Raw genomic sequence first — 21,020 nt, 5'->3', positions numbered from 1 at the left:
CCCGACATGTCAGTAGCTATAATGCATACCATAATAAGAGATGTTGTTTATTTTGTTCTGTCATTAGATTCTGTAATCTTTCATTGCTCATGTCAACCATGACCGGCATGAACACCTTTAATTATCTTAACTTGCAGAATTAACTTTCAGCCAACTGGAAAGGAATTTTTCAAACCACTGGCCCGCTGCATGACCATATGCTAATTCCATAGTCCTCCATCGGGTCTCCAGAATATACACTAACAGACAGCAGGACTGGAATCACACAGGTCCTGCTCACAAGCTGTGATTACAGCCTGACTTGGTAAGTGCTCTTGGAGTAAAACTGGTGCGGTTTGTAGGGCTGCAGATGGTTTTGACACATTAGGTTTAGAAACGGCCGCTGCAAATAATTTTTATTCAGATAAGGGCACAACCTCAAAATACATGGTGGTAACCACATGAATCGAGCAGCACTTCTTCTGTGCCACAGAAGAGACCTAAACACGTCGTTGCAAATTATCAATAAATGCAGATAATTCTGTTGGTACCTGTGCTTTCCTTGAAAAAAAACTCTCAGGCAATGCATATTGTAGTCCAGAGAATCCCAGAGTCTGTATGCAGCAGAAAGCTGAGGGGTGTCCAACGTTGGCACACAGTTTGGATGTGTGCTGCGGCGGCTGGTGCCCAACTGGGAGCCCCGCGCAATCATCCCGCAGCAAGGTCTCATGTGGAGTGAGTCAGAAATCCTGCCAGGGAGGCTTTTTCTGGAATGGGGAAAGTCCCTTGGAGAATTGGAATGTTGGGAGGCTTTGATAAGGTTGGGTGTGAGTAGCATAACAGAGCCATCCCGGAGAACGGGCACGTGCAGTCCTCAGTCACCACCGTCTGCGGAGTCAGAAGATAATTCACAAAGGGAAGAGCCAGACTGGTGTAGATCCCTTCCTTGCCACACCTGAAAATAATGAAAACTGTCATTTTTTTGAAAAAGAAAGGTTATTCAGTGAGTTGAGCTTCCTATATAGATTTTCACTATATAAAAAGAGGAAGGCAATAGTTAAATCTTACACCTCGCTCTGAAAACTAGCTCAGACTTGGAATTAAAGACGTGAAATGTCATTTCCTCTTTGTTATTGACCCATTTTGCCCGGGCGGTGCTGTCTGAGCTGTACCACCTTAGGCAAAGCAAAGTAAATTAAGCTATATCAGCTTTTGGCAACTCTGAGTATCAGTATCATTTTCCTCCAGGTCTGAGAATGTCACAAGGTAGAGTGTTTGTAGGGATATAAATGCTAAGAGAAACCAGGCTGAGAGAATATCTAAGATGTATTATATATATTTTCAAAGATAGGAAAAAAACAGAAATGTAAGGAGCTCATAAATGCTATAATGGAAAAAAAAAATACGTAGCAGAAGACTTGGTGACTTCAGAATTTGCTTCATCTTGTCTTGTTCTCTCAAATGTGCATGAGCCTGTGGGCAGGGAGCCTTATGGTCTGAGAATAAGTAACATAAGAAACAGAAGGTCAAAAAATAAACCCCTGTGATTTTAAAATAGGCGATGTTTTTGCTCCTGCACATCACTTCGTAAATCCTTTTTTGCAAGGCTAATGTGTTTCTGTCAGCAAATATATTCAAGAGCAAATACTTTGCTGGGATGTTTTATGGATAATTAACAGGTTTGGTTGCTTTTGGCAGGAGTAATAATGTCACTTTGCATGTTATTGAGGGCGTAATATTCTTTTTTTTTAATACCTGAAAATGGAAAAGTGCTTTTCCATGACAGATGTGCTTTGCTGTGTTTGGAGACGTTCACCCAGCTCTGTAGGGAAAAGCACCACGTATGTGCAACAAAGCTGGTTTTCTGCTCGCCCGAGCAACTGCTCTGCCTCTGCTCCGAGCGCAGAAAGCGGGGAACGACGGTGTCCAACGGCACGTGAGCACCCAACGTTTTGCAAATACCTGTCAGGAAAATCAAATTTCTAGTTAGACCACTGTGGTCTTTAGCTGTGGTTTTCCCAGACTTTTCCATCCTTCTCCTGCCTTGTTGCAGCCCAGCAGGACCCCCCCATAACTCTGCTGTGGCTCTGTGTGGCAGGTGGAGGAGGGCTGTGCTGTTTGGGGGGGTCCCCGGGGGCATGGAGACGCTGGAGCAGCTTTTCTGGTGGCATCTCCTCCTTGCCCTGGCAAAGGAAGTTTGACAGAAAGTGTTTTCTCTATTTAAGTCTTTCACAGGCTGAAGGTACACAGAGACACGTGGTGAGCGCGGTAGGGAACAACGAGTCAGGGCTGTGCCTGGAAAAGAGGGAAAAGTATCAGCAAACTAGTGATTGAATATCTGCCTCTGGATCAAATGGATTGAAGTTTTGTCATTTCCGTTGCAAAATAAGTGTCATCTTCTCTCCTGGAGGTGGTGGGCGGCAGCGTGGACCACGCTCGCCACGTTCCTTTCTTCGACGTCTCTTTTCTTACTGACTTTGTTTCCTCTTCCAGTTCATCTGGTGTGGTAGAAGGTTTTGGTTTCATCTCCCAGTGTCTGTGAGTCGGGAATGCCCAGTGTTCCCCTTCTTGAGGTCGGGATGCAGCCAAGGGCTGGCGGGGACACAAAGAGCAAAAAAAGTGTTATTGTTACGCTTGTGTGCAGAGGACGCACGAAATACACGGTGGCTTCTGTTGAGGTGTTCATGTTTTGAGAACTGAGGCGTCCTTTCCATGGGCAAATCCTGGAGCTCGGAGCCGTGAGTTGATTACAGGCTTTTAGGCTTTCAGTGCCTGAGATCTGAGTTTGGCAGATCCTCCCAGGTGTGGGCTGGAATCCTCCGGTCACACCAGTACTCCAGTGGCAATTCTCAGCAGCCCAAGGCGTGCTCGTTTGTCTCTGGTTTTATTTCTCAAATCTGCATGTAGAAGTGTTTAAGGTGCTGTATTAACAGACACGGAAACTATTGGCTTAAAGCTACTTTTGTAGGTCCAAAGCATAATCCAGCTGGGTTTTGTAAAATGTCATTTTGCCACCGTACAGGTGCAAGTGCCGAGGACGGTAGGATAGAAATGATGATGGTTGCATCATGTTGCTCTTGTTTTCTTGAGAGGGGAGAAGGAGAAATCCCATGCAGGGTATTTAAAAGCTCTGCATGCATCAGGACCCTGTGGACACTCCTGAGAGTTCCCAACATTTAAACAAAACGTGGATTCCTGAGAGAATACATATATTGAGTGGGTCAAAAATAATCATTTTTCACATGTCCCTGAATACTGATTTCCATGGAAAACGGACGTGGTTTGCGGCGGGCCTGTAATGCCAGCTCTATAGTGTGCCCTTCCATGTGTCTCGAGCTCGTCGTTCCCGAGACAGGCAATAATGGCCCCAAATAAACAGCTGCAAAGGGTCTTTATCCCCTCTTAAAACTTGAGGGGAAGCCTTTATTTGCTTCGTTTGCCTTTTTTATTTCTTTCTTCTCTCACTGATCTGAACATGTACATTTTATATGAAAATGCTGCTGCATTAGATGATTCCCATGAAGCAACCTTGTTTTCTTGTTAACTGTGCCCTTTAATGGTGCAGAGGGTACGTGTTTGGCCATTAAAGTGGCATCCGAGCGTCCGGCTCCCAGTGGTAACTATAATTAGGTATTTTTTTCCATTTTTGCAGTGTTTGTCCTTTAGCCAGGCTGGTGAGGCTGCCGCAGGCTTAAAGCTCTGCAGAAGCAGAGCCTGGGTCCCTTCCCTTTGAAAAATTCAGCTGGAAAAGGTGCTCCAGGCTTTTCTCCCCAGTCCCCATTACACCAGGTTTGAGTTTGTTTGGGACGTGGCAGCTCTACACGTGGTCCCCCCGTGCCCGGGGGTGACCCCCACCTCCCCACTGCGGCAGATCCCAGAGCGGGGGGCACACCAGGGGGCTCCCCACCCTTTTAGTGATGGCATTACCCTGTTCGTGGGAAGGGGGAGGGAATTCGCTGCGCTGGAAGGGAAGTCCTACAGTTAAATATTTAAGGTGCTCGACTGGAAGGAGTAAGTTACCAACTCCTTTTACTTTTCAAAGAGATGGAATGGGATGGTGAGGGCAGGGAAAGGCACGGTTTGGTGTCATTATGGTTTTAGTATGCAAAAATGTGATGAGGTACAAAACTCCTTAGCTTTGAAAGGTTAATTTAAAAAAAAAACCACACCCTCACCCCTCAAAAAAAAAACCAAACCTCTGATTTTTTTTTTGCAGAATTTTAGTATAACTTCAGCTAGATGGATACTATTATCGTTTAAGTTAGGATGTGATTGGAGGGCCAATATTTTTATTCTTATTAATTCAGGTATTAAATCCGTGGCATGATCTTCATTTTCAGCCCACGTTGCTGGGTTTTTCCATGCTGTCTCAGACCTGTTGCCATGTCCCAGTTGTGTGCAGACCCAACCAGTGTCCCGTGCAGCCTCCGCCTCCGGCCACCCTCCCGTGCAGCCACCGCCCGTCCCAACCCCATCTCTTTCCTCTTCCCCCCATGCTCTGTGTCGGCGAGACATGGTTGTGGTGTAAGACTGGCCCCAAGTGGGATATAATTAAAGTCCCATCAGCCAACCCTAATTCTCTCTGTACCATCTACGGTTCTTGTAGGGACCAACTGACTGAGTATAACCTGAGCAAGATAATTTAACAGTATGAAGTTATCCAGCAGCAATCCAGTTGGGGTCTAAATGAGTTGAGTACTGAGTTTCACTCAGCATTTTGTATTTCTTTCATCTTACTTCCCTGGCCTCTGTGCCATTATGCCATGCACGCAAGGCATGATGAGAAATTACTGTACCATTGATGCTGAGTCTTTAAAAAGGGAAAACCGGGACCAAATAATTTTACTGGCAAATACTGGTCTTTGAATCAGCTTGGGAATTAGTAGGATAAATAACTAAAGCATTTTGAGTCGACAGGCGCTTCAAGATAAATGCTATCCAAATTACATGCATGCCATTTGGTACATCCCTAGTTGTTACCCTTTCCGTTTTGGAAGTAGTGGATCAGATTTGGCAGATGTATTCCTTTTTCACAATTGTAAATAATGGGGGAAAAGGTTGTTAGCTCGTAAGCAGAGGTGAACAAACATAAAGGGCTAATACTTTTCTCAAAGCTTGGGTAAGGTGAGCTCGTGGCTATACCATGAAAAATGACTCAGGAAAGGAGTTTCAGGAGAAAAGCAGAATTCCAGGATTTGCTTCTAGATGTGGCGTTGTCATCCAACTATTTACTGTATACCAGGTTTGCACTGTGCTGGGTTGGAGCAGGAGGCGAAGGAAAGCACTTGGAGACCAAGCTTTCCCCTAAAACTTTCTGTTGTTGGTTGAGGGAAAAAACCAACTGCAGCAGAATGACCAGCGATAGACCTTGAGGGCTGGTTTGATTCATTTTCAAAGGAATACGTGATATTCTGAAATCAAACCCAGCGTGCGGTGTTGCTCCCCGTGTGGGAGGGGTTATTTTCTGCATGTGAAATATTAAGGGCCCTCTGAGCTTGGGCTATTTTGTGAAATATGGAAGACAAGTGTCAGGCTGGACTCTCCTTTGACCAGCTTGACGATGAGGTGTGCTGGGGACAAAAGGCTGAGCACGGCACAAAGGGCAGCAGCAGCAAAAACCCCCAGATGCTCCGTCGTTCAGTCCTTGGCTTGGGGCTGATGACAGATACTCCAATTCTAAGCCACTTACTTAAGGATGAAAAATTGTCTTAGATAACCTCTGCTTTCAGAAGATAGATTTACTCTAACCTATCAACTTAAATAGATATGAATTGTGTATTATGAATGCACATTTGGAAGTACGTGCACTTTTCTAATTAAAAAAAATTATGCAGTGGATGCAGGGTGAATACTCAAGATGCATGGTCCATCCCCTTCCATTAGTGAGAAGACAACACAAAGCTGTAGCGAGATATAAAAGCATTAAAATAATTAATCTTCAGTTTTATTGTGTCTCAACAGAAATGTATGATAATAAGCATTTTTGCAAAAAATTGTAGATTAAGCATTTTTCTCTGCATCGGTGTTGTGCTGAAAATGTCCTTGGTTTAATGTAGAACAAATAGCCCTTGGATCTCATTAAAGATGTTATTACAAGTGCGCCGTGTAACTTGCTCTGGTGTCCTTAAAGCAGGTAAGATTGGTAGAAAATGATGACAAATATTAAATGAAAGAAAAAGGAAGATCAAGAAAGGAAAGAGAAAAATAAACGAGGTCTATATGTAGGTTAAGAGCTGCTTATTGTGAGATCACCAAAAAGGAGTTACAGTGTAGGAACAAAAGTGATGGGTTTAGCTGCAGTTCAAATGATAATTAATTGAATGTGTTAAATAAAATGCGATGCAGATTTTTATACCTGTACCCAAATACCAGCTGTCCTTTACTCCAGGTGGCAAGAACCGGTGCCAGGGCAATTATTGCCCGTGATAGGTAACGTCCAGCTGGACATTCGGTGCGAGAAGAGCGGAGGGGAGGAGCCCCTCCCCGATGCACCTGTGGGTATTGAAGGGGTTAAAGTGCAATTAGAGTTCTCTTACTAGAAGGAAGTTCAAACAGGCGACTGACCTCCAGCCCTCACCCACCCCGCAGCCCCCGACGGCGTGAGCTGCTCCTGCCTCTTCCAAAAGCTTGAAGTTTTGCTTAAAAAAGAAGTTTAATATATAAAAATAAGTTATTTTCTGCACACGTTCACGCAGCCGTTGGCACCGTGGGCTCCCTGCCCATGCCAGGGCTTCCCGGGAGCTGTCACAGCATTCATGAGAGGGAGAAACTGGAGCCATGTGGTTCCTGGGAGAGACTGGTCCTGGGGGCGTTTAATCGGTCTCCGAACCAGCAGGTGCGGCGCCGGGGGTCCGGCGCTGCCGGGGTGTCATCACGAGTTCTTGACAACGTTTCTGATTTGTGCTGACAATGGAAAACTGTGAGTTTTTTGGCTGGAAGACTTTGGGAAGCGATGAGTTTCCATCACCTTTGATTAGAAAGTTGCTTTGCGTGTCCGGTGTTTGTTTGTGGAGATGTTCCCGCAGCAGTGGCTGGGACCCCTGTTTCTGGGGCAGAAACACGGCAGCAGTAGGAGAAACCAGAACAAAAAAAAAATATATAAGGATATTTAACTTCTCTATATTAAAAGGATAGATGGGAGGGATTTAAGGTCATTAATTCAGCAGAGCAGGAAAACTTTGGAGGTTTTGCTTTTCCTCTAAAGTAGCTTTTTTTGGAAGTGTCCCAAGACACTTGAAAACACCCACTGGCACAAACTGTGTCAGCTCTGGCACCAGGAGGGCGGCAGTGCTGGGCGGATGCTCCATCTTGCCGGTAAAGTGTTCCTGTGGAACGGTGCTGGAAGGAGGGGAAAAAAGCTGTTGGGAGGCAGGGATGAGGAGCAGAGCTCGGGGCCGGGTGGGGGGTGCTGTGCGGGGAGCAGGGGTGCTGGGCTCTGCTCCATCCCAGCAGAGATGCTCCTCCAGCAACCAGGGATGAGGTTTGGACACTGGTGTCTCTGGGTTTCAGGAGCTGCTGCTTAACGTGTCCGACTTCTGCCCTGCACGAGTTTTTAAAGCCGCTTTGAAGTCGCTGGATTTGGACTTGGGGTTAAAACAAGAACACAGAAGGAAAACGAAGAGGCAGGAGCGAGCTCAGTCTTTACCTCACTTTGGGGTGCCGGGGTGTAACTAGGATCAAGCCCGTGCCGAGGGCATCCGGGTGGAGAGGATGACTCCGGAGCCTGGGAGCGCGAGGGCGAGCGGGGCTGGGTCCTGTGTGGAGGCTGGGGAGGGACCGGGGGTCCCCGTGGGGAGGGGAAGGGACCGGCGGCTTCCCGGAGCTGGGACACTGTGGCTGTGAAAAACAATCGTTCTGTTTAAATAGAGGTTTTGTAGTTTCTGGGGATCTTTTGCGCTGTCCTGAAAACGTGTTGGGCCTCAGAACGCAGGGCTTTGGTAGTCACAAACCAAAACCACTGGGGTTTTTTGCCTCCATCCCCTCCCAGGCTCCGTGCTCATCTTAAGGCCTTTCCATCCATCCCCTGCAGGCAGTGAAATTAAAATAAGTTAAAATAAAGGGAAACATTTTATTTGCAGTGCCTGGGCAAGTCGTTGGAGTAGCTTCCCATCCTTCTCCAGTAGTTTGGCTTCTGGTGGCTGTTACCTATTGGAGGGATTTTAGTTGATGTTTTGCAGAAGGCTCTGTTGACTGCGTTATTGACATATTCTTAGCTTAAAGCCATTATCATGTTAAAGCCCTGGCTTTAGAAGCTAATTACAAGACATTAATAGCTAAGCCCTAAGAGCTAAGTTATGCAAATATTGCTATCTGTGAAGTTGAATATACAAAAACTGTTTGAACTGCTGACTTAGTAACTGGAGTCTAAAAGCAATCTGTAAGGTGGCAATAAATCTCAGCATAATCCTCCGCAGTTGTTTTCTAATGTGTCCGTGAAATTAATGGCACAGTTATGAAAGTCGTGTCGGGGAACGTGGCTATTTTTTTTTTTTTTTTCCCCGAGTAGGTTAATTATCACTAATGTAATTATTTTTGTACTGATTTTTATTTTAATCAAACATTGCGTGAGACAATTTAGTTCAGAACAAATAGCTTATTACAGAAATGTTTGTGGTGGTGAGAAAAAAAGCAGCGATGTTTAAATTATATACGTATGTTGAGTTACTTTATTCATTAAAATGAACAATTATGTTAGGCCTTAGGAGACAGACTAAGCATTTCTTGTTAATGTTTGTTCTGTAGTGAACATAATGAGAATTTATATTGGAAATGGATCCCATCCCTCTAACTCGAGGCATTCATGAACTGGGCAATAGATAGGAGTTGTGAGAACTTGGGGGGGAAAAAGAGTTGGAATTAACCTCTAGCCAAGATGGATGCTGCGTTGCTCTGTGGTTGGGGGGGACCACTGGAGTTGGGAGAGACCTTTTTTCAGTCTTTTGTTTGTTTGTTTGCTTGCTTTTGGGATTTGGTTTTAGTTTTTTTTGCTCTGTACTGTGGTGGTAGGGCAAAGCATAGTGTCCCACTGTAACATAGTGGCTCTACTGGATCCAAGTCCCATGGAGCATGGCCGACTTTGAAGATCTTTCTTCATCAGTTATTTTAAATGTCCTACAGTGAACCCGGTGTGGGATTTTTTCCTGTTTATCAGATCAACTGATCAGTGGATGAACCATAATAGCATCAGCCTGCACACTATACTGTTGAAGGTGTGCCAATTAACATGATGATAAGTGGATGTTGGGTACATATGTGATTTTTCAAGACATGAGACGTGTCTCCAGCATCTAGTGCAGTGCAGGTTTTGTATCCTTCCCAAAGTTGGCAGAATTGCAATGGAGGAGTTCGTTGTGTCCCTCAGCATTGACTTGGTCAAGTGCTAAGTTCAAGAAGCAAAATTGTTGGATAGCTGTGAGTACGGTGTGTCTGGTTACATCTCTAAGTGGTGTTGGTTTGGGGAAAATAATCCCCTAATCCTCCATGTGCTAGTTCTATATATGACTGAAATGAAAGGTTCTACATAAAAAAAAAAAAGCAAGATTTGTGTTAATTGTAAGAGTACTTTCTCATGATTTATGAAATTGTTTACTTACCACTTTCTAGATTATGGTTAGCATTTTCAGATCATCACTTTTTGGTTATGGGATAGGATTTTATTGCATTTGCTTATAGAAATGTAGGATTTGTAGCACTCTTCCTCCGTGGATCTCAATGGTTTTGTAGGTCTTTGTTATAAATGTGACAGCACCTCCAGCTTACAGGTGGGGAAATGAAAGAAAACAAATGTGTGAAGTGCCTTGCTTGAAGTTGATCAAGCTGGTTTGGGGCAGGGTCAGCAAAAGAGCATGAACCTCCTGAGTCCTGGCTCTGCCATTTCTCTAAGTGGTCTTGTCATCTGTCGTCTGTGTTTTCTGTAGCTGTGGTTTAGTTACGAATCTTGGTGGGCGAGTTTGGTTGCACGTTGAAACAAGGCAAGTTTAGATATAAGTAAATGCAAGAATATAAGTGCCTTGGGTCTGGCTGAGATGGAGTTGACTCTCCCCACAGCAGCCCCCATAGCGCTGTGCTGTGTGTGGGTACCTGGAAAGGTGCTGGTAACACCCTGTGTTTTGGCTGCTGCTGAGCAGTGCTCCACAGCCCCAGGGTTGTCTCCCCAACATCCCCCCCCACCAGCAGGCTGGGGGTGGGCAACGTCTTGGGAGGGGATGTAGCCAGGACAGCTGACCCTAGCTGACCAGAGGGATATTCCGCACCATATGACATCTGCTCAGCAATAGAAGCTGTGAGAGAGGAGGAGGAGGAGGAGGAGGGGCATTCGTTATTATGACATTTGTCTTCTGGAGCAACCACTACGCCTGCTGCAGCCCAGCTTCCCGGGAAGTGGCTGGGCATCGCCTGCGGACAGAAAGTAGACAATAAATCTTTTGTTTTCTTTTGCTTCCACATGAGACCTTTGCTTTTGTTTTATTAAACTGCCTTTGTCTTGACCCACGAGGTTTTTTCCCATCTTTTTTTCTCCCCACCCCGTCGTGCTAAGGAGGGGAGTGATGGAGCAGCTTGGTGGGCACCCGGCGTCCAGCCGAGGTCACCCCAACACAATAGTGCTTACTTGCCACAATAGGAGTCTTTTATAGATCCAGATTCTCAAAAGCTGTTATTTCAAGGAAACTGCAGTAAAAGCTGGAAGAAGGCAGGAGGGGAAAAGTGGGATGGCAAAAAAATGCGGCAGGCACAATTATTCAATCTTAAAGCAGCCAAAACCACAGATGAACGTTCTATTGCTTTTGTTTGCGTTTCTGAAAGGAGTTATAAAACAATAATTTACTTCAAAGACAAAAAATGTTCCAAACCCATTCTTTCCTGAATGGGGAAAGCGTCTCCAGTTTGACTCAGATTCTCGTCTCCCAGGGCCAGGCGCTGGTGCCAGGTGGCTTATGTGACAGGCAGTTTGCATCACCAATTTCCTTGCCAGCAGCAGCAGAACGCTGCAAATCTCTGAGGCCAGCGATACGGAGTTATCGTGGTGTCGTCCCAGGAGACTGGGAAAAGGACTTTCCATAATTTTTCCCCATCTTCTGTTTATCTCTTTACACACACTATCTGTGCGGAATAAAGTACCTTCAGGCTGTTGCAACTACCCAGCAATGCCATGGAATACGTTTGAGAATATGGAAATTCATCCTTTTACTGTCATAAGCAGGGGCTGGGGCTGTGATAACACATTAATAATTCTGCGGCTCTGTGAGATGTTAGCGTGCAGAAAATTGGTGAGGATCCTTGCATCACTGGGTCAAAATCCGTGCAGTTGGGATGCCTTTCTCATTTCGTACCAATGCGTGCTGTGAAAGGGGCGTCAAGAAATTTCTGGGTTTAATAGTTATGACAGAAAACGGAGGCTCCAGGCTGGGTCGATGTGTCTCATTTTCTACCCGTACGAACCCAGGTGAGCTGTAGTCACCCTGTCTCAGTCGACTTTTTAAAAGGGCAAAGTACAAATCAGCGATTAAGAAGAGAAGAAGACAACTCACACCGTCCGTCGGTTGGTTTCTTAAGGAATTGTCATGAAGTTGTCTCACCTGCTTTGTGGGTCAGCAGTCTCGGCCCGATTTCACGTTACTCACCATCTCTTTGGTTCTCTTTCCTGCTAACGTCATCTGTCACGCCTCTGCAGTGAGTAAGTTACACAGACGTGTGCCAGCTTACTCCAGGGCTCTTGCCAGGCATACGCACAACCTCGGCATCCAGGTTTGTAAAGGGCTTGCTAGCCTTTGTTAGCTGGAGCAGTGATGGAGTCAGGCAGAGAAATGGATTTCCTGGCTCCCTGTAAGAGCTCCCAGTAAGACCAAACTACCATTTACCAGTGCAATTAAATGAGTCCTTGTGTTTTCCTTTATCATCAGCATTCCTCCGGCTTCTGTAAGCTACATACCTTCGGCTCAGCGCAGAGGAGTTCATGGATCTTCTCTTTTTTCAGAATAAGTTGTGAATATTGAAGGTTAATGAAGTTTCTCAAGCAGTGGCAGACCTCTAGAATGTCTGTTATTGAAGGATTATTTTTATAACATTCACAGCAGAGACCCTTGATAGTATGGTATTTGAGCACTGTGTGACTTCAGGGTTGTTTTTTCAAATATATGAAATGAAGGTGATACAGGATCTATTTTGAATTAAATTAGGAAAGTGCAACTTAATCCTTCAATTTAAGGCTTGCAAACTCCAGTCTTCCTGTATACATTAATAATCAAGGCAGCTGACTCAAGAAACTAATCTTAGAATTTTTTGCTTGTAGGGAAAGAATGGAGCTTGTAAGCATTTAAGTAACCTGAAAAAAAAAAAAACCCTGAAATTTTGGTTTTTATATCACTTATTTGCATCTATCTCAGGAGATCAGGTTTGATATTTGGAAAAGCCATACGTGCACACACAGAGGAGTTATTGGAGCCACTGAAATTTTGGTGAGCAGCTGAGTTGGAAATTGGTGCAATGAATTGGCACTGGGAATGTCAGGACCTTCCCAGTGGTTCCAGTCTGGACTGTTTCAGGGGGACTCCAATGCTAAACCTCCCTTGTTCTTGGAAACTGGTTAGTGGCTTTAGCATGGAATTTTTTGAAATTATTTGAGAGTCTGATTTTTCTGCAGTACTTGGGAGCCTTTGTGCACATACTTTGGAGTTTAGGTTTCTTAAGACTGCAGAACAAGTGAGACTTCTCATTTATTTAATACAGTCATTTGTAATTTGCATTCCCAGAAGCACGTATGGTATTTCAAAAGCAGAATGTGACTTTGAAATGAAATATTACCTAATTATTGCATTTTTCATTGATGCCTATTTTCTTTGTCCTTGATATTTCTTACACGGCTTACATTGCAGATCTTGCCACGTTCTCGCTGATTCCATGCCCTATGTAAGACACATTTCCACCTTATTTGAAATACTAACCTGGTCACTTGTAGCTCCAAGAGGGAAGATCTCATGTTCTGCTCTCGGTAAGAAGCCCCAGGCTCTAGGTGCATGAAAAGCCATAACTGCTGCCTTCCCTCAAGCCGCTGCAGCGTTCTTGCTAATTTTCACGAAACAAGGCAGGGATTTACACTCTGCTGTTTTATCTGGTGGGGTGTGTCATTCTACCAGAATTTGCTACTGACAAAAATGAAAATCGAAGGCAGTAAACAGTCGTGCGCTGGAGTCCGACGCAGAGACGCTAGCGTGCGCCGTTCCTAGAAAGCAGAGTCTACCATACGTGAAGCTTATGCATTTGTTTTTTTCTCTGCTGTAGGTTCCTCCTTGGTCCCCTCTCCTTCCCTGTGTGCCCCCCACGGTCTGACAGCAACGCCTAAATAACCAGGCTCTTCCTGTTGCACGTGTCTTGTAGATCGATGAAATGCAGTGGGGCAAAGGCGTGCGCGAAGTCCCGTCCTCGGTCTGCAGCCTGCCCTGCAAGCCAGGAGAGAGGAAGAAGATGGTGAAGGGGATGCCGTGCTGCTGGCACTGCGAGCTCTGCGACGGCTACCAGTACCAGGCAGACGAGGTGACGTGTCTTCTCTGCTCCTACAACGAGCGGCCCAACGAGAACCGCACGGGATGCCGTTCGATACCCATCGTCAAGCTGGAGTGGCACTCGCCCTGGGCTGTCATACCTGTCTTCTTGGCTATGCTGGGAATTATTGCCACCATTTTTGTCATGGCAACGTTCATCAGATATAACGACACTCCCATTGTCCGGGCTTCTGGGAGGGAACTCAGCTACGTCCTGTTGACAGGGATATTTCTGTGCTACATCATCACGTTCCTGATGATCGCCAAACCCAACGTTGCAGTGTGCTCCTTCCGGCGTATCTTCTTGGGCTTGGGGATGTGCATCAGCTATGCAGCCCTGTTAACTAAAACAAACCGCATCTACCGCATATTCGAACAGGGCAAAAAGTCAGTGACAGCACCGAGGCTTATAAGCCCCACGTCGCAACTGGCCATCACATCCAGTTTGATATCTGTTCAGCTCCTAGGTGTCTTTATTTGGTTTGCAGTTGACCCACCCAACATCATCATAGATTATGATGAGCAGAAAACTATGAACCCTGACCAAGCCAGAGGAGTTCTCAAATGTGACATTACAGATCTACAAATCATTTGTTCCTTGGGCTATAGCATTCTTCTAATGGTTACGTGTACTGTGTATGCCATCAAGACTCGGGGTGTCCCAGAGAATTTTAATGAAGCTAAGCCCATTGGATTCACTATGTACACTACCTGTATAGTATGGCTTGCCTTCATTCCAATATTTTTTGGCACTGCCCAGTCAGCCGAAAAGGTAGGTGGAAATGAGCAGACGTGCATCCGATATATCAGGATTCATTGCAGCTGTAAACTACGTGCTAATGTTCAGCTTTACATGGATTTTCAAATGAGCTCTCCAGTCAGCTCGTTACTGAGACATGTGCAATAGATAGTGCTATTTTCCTTCTCCATTTAGCCGGTGGGCTATTCATTTGATAAACTGGCAAATGATCAATAGTAATCATATTAGCCATTAGTTTTATTGTTGCATCCGTTTCAATTGTATCTTTGCAGTAGGATAAGTGGGAATTAGCTGTCATATTGTCCAGAAAGAGGCATTTCTCAACTAAATCATTTTGCAATACGAGATGTACGCAAAGAAAAAAAAACTGTCAAAAAATGGTCAAGCAGACTCCTGCCCTTCTGGAGTTCAGCACTGAGGGTGGTGCGTAGTCCAGTGGGTGCTGTGCTTCACAGTTAGCAGCCTCAGGGCCCGTTTACACCGCTGAGTAAATAGTCTGTCCTGAGCTCCAGCTGCTGAGACTAGACTGACACTATCTGCCCAGGTAAACTTACCCTGTGGCTCATGGCAAGGGTCGAGCTGGCGTCCTGGAGTGACTGCCAGGTTGCTTCTCTTCATAAGTGAGGTCCACTTAAGCCCATGGAGTTCACTCACCAAAAAGCAGTCCAAAACGTTACACCTCTGCAGCTTAACAAAAAGCATCCCCGCGTGAGGATCTGATCCATTAGTTGGATTGTTACGAAAATGAGTTACTGCAAAGCGCTGTCAGACTCAAATACGAGATTCCCGTTGGCTTTGAGAGGCTGCAGAGGAGTCTGTGGTGTGCCCATCACTGGGCTCGTGCCCATCGCTTCCATCCCATGCCCACAGCTGCTCAGGCACCAGCAGCTGAGGTCCTGGGCAGACTGGGGAGATCAGCCCTGGCCAGCAGAGCAGAGGTGCATGTGAAAAGATGCAAAACTTGGTTGACTTTGGGCTTTGCTGCCAACAGAAATTAGGTTTAAAGGCTCTTTGTAAATATATTGAATCAGCTCTGCTGGAACCAGCAGCAAGCTGGGATCCCAACCCAGCATGTCACAGCTGGTGCTGCGATGGTTTAGGTACAAACGTTAACAGCCTCTCTTTTGTCTCACACAAAGGAACAAGGAGAAAGTCACTCTCTTCTTCCCATTATATTTATTGGTGGGGATGGCAGCCTTGGAGAAAGAAGGCTGTAATCAGCAGCCAGAGGATAGTATGATTTGTTTTCCAAAACATTGTTGGAAGGTCTATGGGCAAGAAAGAAACCTTTTCAGATTTACTCTTAAAGTATTTCAAAAGGGAGAACCTTAGTTGCTCTGTGCATTTTGAGTAAACAGTATTCAAGATGTGAAAAGTCAATCTGCTACTACAGTGTGTCGGGCAGAATGGAACCGAGGGACTGAGCTGCACAACCTCGGTCACCTCCTGCGTCTTGGGCCCCTTCTGCACGTTCCTGTTGCTGCCCAAGTGGCCCCAGGCAATGCTTGGTGATGGAGATCTGGTTTCTTCCTCTCTGAGTCAGGTTTGGAGACAGCTGTGATTTTTAGAGTGATTTGGCAAACCCCTACCCACTCTTGTCTTTAGGAGAAATGACACTGTTAGACTGGCCTGAGCTGCTGTCAGACTGGTTTGCCCTCCCCAGCCCTGACCCCAACTTCTTGCCCAGCCCGGAGGAACCCACTGCCATGGCTCCTTCCCTGCGGTGGTCTCCGCTGACTCCAGGCACCACTGAGTGCACCTCAGGTGTTGCTCCTCAGATCTTGGGTGGGTTTCGTAGCGTTCCATCAGTTATCCTCAACTTACTGAGCCCACGTTTGCCCGTGCAGGGAAGAGCTTTGGCTTCTTGCTGCGTTTCTCCCCCTCCGTCTTCATTGAAGATTTGTTCTTTAAGACAAGACCCAGGCGAGCTCACTGCTGTGGATGGAATGACGGCGTCTTTTAAATGAGTGAGCACGGTCAGATCCCAGCTAACACGTCCCGTTTTGTGCCGGGGATGTCCGTTCCAAATTTGCAGCCGTTAAACTTACGGGTTAGCGAAGTAAAATTGCAGGAAGGCAGTGGTGTGGTTTGGCCAGCCCATGCTTTGGCTACAGCCCTCTTCCATGGGAAGGTGCCCTCTCCAGAGCTTCGTTCTTTGTGGTGCAGGAGGGGGGTTGTGCAGAGATGTGCCCTTGTTTTGGCCTCAGTTCTCCGGCGGACGGAGGGATCGCCCGGGAGGGCGCAGAGGCTACGGAGATTCTCCCATATTGTCTCACCTCTGCAATGGGCTTTGCAGGCAGACATTGCATCCCTGAAGAGAATTCATTTCAGCTGGAAGGGAGGTCTGCCAAGTCTTACAAATGCTTCAAACACCTCTGCTCTCCCTGTCGAGGGAGAGATAAGAAACAGCGTAAGCGGCTTTAAACGCGGTGGGGCCCGTTCGTAGCTTTGGTCTGATGCAGGGAGCACGGGGCAGCTTTTGTGCTGCTGCCCGGGAGTGCTTTAGTCCTGCAGGTGACCGAGATGAGATGCTTTAAATTGTTTTCTGCAAAGATTTATCCCGGAGATAGAGAGACCCGAAGATTTTTAAAAGCTGCTGCCAGCATTGAAAATCGTATAGTAGCAAAAGCTTTAGGTTTCCATGTAGTCACAGGGCTGAATTACCCAGTTCTTCTTCAAAAGCATAAGATTCTTGTCCAAATTTGTGTAGGATGGCAAAAGAGATGATGATTAACTCGATTTCACACAGAGCACGGAACAGAGTACTGGGCAAAGTAAACAGCCCTCCCTGTGCTGTGCTCCAGCCCAGGGAATGCCCTGTGCCGCTGGCACTGGGCTGGCTGCAGCCCCCGGGCACCACAGGGCACAAGGGGCTTCGGTACCTGCTGGCTGTCACAGCACGAACTCCTCACGTGCTGCTGGGGCTATTGCAGTCCCTTGTACTGAAAGTGCCTACGTTTTGTGCAACAAACCACCCAGTGTGGTCATACAATCCTGGAATCATGGAATGGTTTGGGTTGGAAGGGACCTCAAAGATCATCTAATTCTAACCCCCCTGCCATGGGCAGGGACACCCTCCACTACACCAGGTTGCTCAAAGCCTCATCCAGCCTGGCCTGGAACACTTCCAGGGATGGGGCAGCCACAGCTTCTCTGGGCAACCTGCTCCAGTGTCTCAGCACCCACAGAGGGAAGAATTTCTTCCTTAGATCTCATTGAAATCTGCCCTCTTTCAGTTTAAAGCCATTGCCCCGTGTCCTGTCAGTACACATCCTTGTCCAAAGCCCCTCTCCAGCTTTCTTGTAGCCCCTTTAGGTGCTGGAAGGTTCTGGAAGGTCTCCCCGGAGCCTTCTCTTCTCCAGGCTGAACAGCCCCAACTCTCTCAGCCTGTCTCCATAGCAGAGCTGCTCCAGCCCTTGGATCATCTTCGTGGCCTCCTCTGGCCCCGCTCCAACAGCTCCATGTCCTTCTAATGTTGGGGACTCCAGAGCTCCTGTGCAATGGGCACACATGCAGCGCACGTGAACACACTTACATATGGTCCCTATAGATGGTCCGTGTGGCTCCCTCACGTATGGTCCCTATAGATATCTGTCTGGCTCACCCACGTATGGTCCCTATAGATATCTGTCTGGCTCCCACAGCCTGTTGGGACTCCTGGGGCTTTTTCCCCCTTCTGCTCTGCACAGAGCTTAAGCTGCAGCAGCTTTGCTGCTTTGCTTTATTTTTATCTCGCTTTTTTTTTGAGTGGGGGCGAGGGGGTTGTACTTTTTTTTTGTGATTGCTAGTGATTTCCTGTCAGATATTTTCTCTGGAAAATATTGTGTTTAAGCTTAGCCACACAGGTCTTTGCTGAAATGGAAATTGCACCTGCTGAAAATCTCATGCAACACAATCTTTTAAGCTGAGAAATGATGTCATATATAATGTTGTGATTCTCATTGTATGGATTTATTTTATTTTATCAATAAATACAAGCATAATGTTGTTTGGTAGGAAGCATATTGAAAATACCTACCTTGTTCAGTGTAGGAAATAACAACAACAAAGACCTAGAAGTATGCTGCAAATAATTCATAAGAGGCGAATAGTTCAAGCAGTGGGATTTGCAGCAGATTGGAGGGAGGCGGTGTGGTTTGAGGAAAGCCAGACACCAGAGTTCGTGCTGCAGGATGGAGCTGAAACATTAGGAGTATGGGAGGTGGCACATGGAAAAAGCAGATTCCTGACCTGTTTACAGCTTGCATTTAACTCGGTTTCTTTGTCTGCTGTCTAAAAATTCAGAAAGCACGTGGTTAGTTATAATTTATAGGCTGAGTTTGGTAGTGCAGCGTGCTGTTCCCTGATGGGCATGGGACGTGGCTGTCCTTACCACATTTCACCATTACTTGCATTTCTTTGGCTGTGATGCGATGGTCACGTAGCTGCTGCTCCGTACCTGTGGCTCGCTGCTGTTGTCTGGGTTTTGGGGTGGGATTTTCTTTGTGTTTTCCTACAACTGTTAGTATATATTTCTAAAATGCTGTTGTAACGTTTGGGGACCAGGACACAGTACTGGGGACTGGGATCGCGCCGTGTCTTTGCTCAGAAAGGTTCTTCCTTTACATGTATTTGGTAGAAAGCCACTAAAGTAGAAAGTTCCTAAAGAGAAGAGGGGGTTACTCACTGTTTGAGCAGCTCCTGATGGTCAAGACCAGGGTCAGTGGGTCTGGGGTCAGTGGTCTGTCCCCATCTGCTGCCCAGTGCCTGCCCTGGTGTTGCTCAGCTTGTTAACCCGAACCTTTGGAGAGGGACTGTAGGGATGAAACGCTGCCTTTACACTGCGGGTGTAATTGGTTTTGACAACAAGACTATTTGAAATTCTCCGCGGATGTGCGGGTATCTTATCAGGAGCAAAGTGGCCTCGAAGAGCTGTTAAACCCATTACAGGAGTCAGCTGGGCGCCAGAGTCAATACAGAGTGGCACTTGGAAGGAGCACGGATCGCTCCGTAAGGTCAGGCGGAGCACGGCGAAATCAATAAGCCAAATTGAGTCAAAATTTTAGAGTGTGAAAGTGAAGGGATGGGAAGGGGGTGTGGGGGGGAAGCTGCACCCCGGAGCCATCGTCCCCGCAGCCTCCGGGGCAGTTGGAAACTGGTAAACAGGGTTTTGTTGGGATTGCCTGTTGCTGATTTAGCTGGGTTCCAGAGGCAGGGGGTTGCCCCGTCCCCGCGTGCGTCTGCTGTGCCCCTCCTGGCGCAGTGCCTCGGGACCCCGCGCGCTGCTGCGGGGATGCCACCAGCATGGGGTGCTTCCCCGGCTGGTCCCTGGCAGCACCTTCCTGCTTGAGCCACGGTTCAGGAGGTGCCTTTGAAAAAAACCTGATTTTGCAAAGTCACCTTTTTTTTTTTTTTCCCCAATTATTTTTTTTAATTTTCTTTTTTATGGATGTTGTCATATGCAGCATGACAGAGCGTGTGATATGCTCTAACATATCTTGCAAATGCCAATTCATAGGTGATAGTAATATCTTTTATTATTTGTCTCTCTTGTAATGTAAATATTTTTAAAACTTGCACTGTTGCGGATTTCTGGAGGAAATGCATTCATGGTAAAAGCAAAGTGAAGGGGGAAGAGCCTCTGTAGTTAAATCAATGGGATATGTAGAGTTCTTAAAACACTGGTTTGCTTTTTCTGTGCATAGAGTCAGTTTATTGTTAGGAAAAACAATACTTTTCAACGCTTCTTTTTACCATTTTTTTGTCGTGTAACATAGTTGTATTTATGACTGAGTGAACGTTAGGAGATATGTCCCTGCTCACTGGTACTTGGTGGCAAGTGGCAAAGACAGGCAGCAGAGCCTCTTGGCAGTCTGGCAGCAAAGCCTAAAGCAGCAGTATCCTTCCTGGAGGTGCTTCCTCCCTCTCCTCCTCCTTGTTTGCAGGAGAATCTCCTAAGAAGGTAGCTAAGATAAAAAGCACATCTGAAATTTACAGTAAATTTTTTTGAAATAATGTTTTTAAAAAAAACCAACAAACGCACAGGAAGGATGCGATAGGAGACTGGAAACGCTGAATTTGGGTGTATCGTTGGTGGTGTGCGGAGATTGATAGGGCAGGAGGAACTGCCTGTGGGTTTGTGTTAAACAGCCTTGCTTAGGGTGGGGGTTTTTCTTGCCCCTATGTTCTCCCTTTCCTCTAACACCGTTTAGGTCTGATAGTGAAGGACTGTGAGATCACAAGCTATTTTCTTCTACAGTTATTTAGTATTACCATATATATATATATACACACACACACTGTTGCTTAAATTAGATTTCCTGAGTCCCTAGAATGTAGCACTGAAAAATTAGATCCCATTAATGGCAAACCTGAACATCAATCTGCTTTATGATCGTGCCAGAACCCGCTCGGGCGCTCCGCCTGCCCAAAACCCGCCGCTGCTCCGCGTTGCTGTACCCGGCGCGTTTGGCATTTGGCTCAGACCGACGGCATCGCTTCCGAACGGGCAGAGACGTATGGCTTCCCGTGAGCTTGGGATTTTGGAGGAGGAATGCAGTTTGGAAACTTGCCAGAGCTATAACCGTTAGATTAAAAGAAATCATTGTCTGCGCAGGTTTGAAGTCCGGGTCTGTAGTTTTTAACTACGTGCAGATGTAGTTGTGTATGTTGAATATTCCCCCAAGATCTTATTTTCTCATATTCTGTCATTGAACTAATATAGAAGGATATGTCATCGTTATATTTTTGGGTTTCACAGAGAT

At 46.2% G+C, this 21,020-nt stretch overlaps 1 protein-coding gene across 1 annotated transcript in view; it reads left to right on the top strand.

The window, feature by feature from the left end:
* GRM7 (glutamate metabotropic receptor 7) overlaps nt 1-21,020 on the top strand; it is a 260,616-nt gene that overhangs the window by 206,730 nt on the left and 32,866 nt on the right. Inside the window, exon 8 of the mRNA XM_086618784.1 lies at nt 13,354-14,289. Within this exon, the coding sequence (XP_086474910.1) occupies nt 13,354-14,289 (936 nt within the window). The remainder of the gene's footprint in view (nt 1-13,353; nt 14,290-21,020) is intronic.

This window comes from Tauraco erythrolophus, chromosome 12 (assembly GCF_009769465.1).
Source record: "Tauraco erythrolophus isolate bTauEry1 chromosome 12, bTauEry1.pri, whole genome shotgun sequence".
Lineage (NCBI taxonomy): Eukaryota > Metazoa > Chordata > Aves > Musophagiformes > Musophagidae > Tauraco > Tauraco erythrolophus.
Note: the sequence above shows the minus strand (reverse complement) of the source record. Positions and strands in the feature narration are given on the sequence as shown.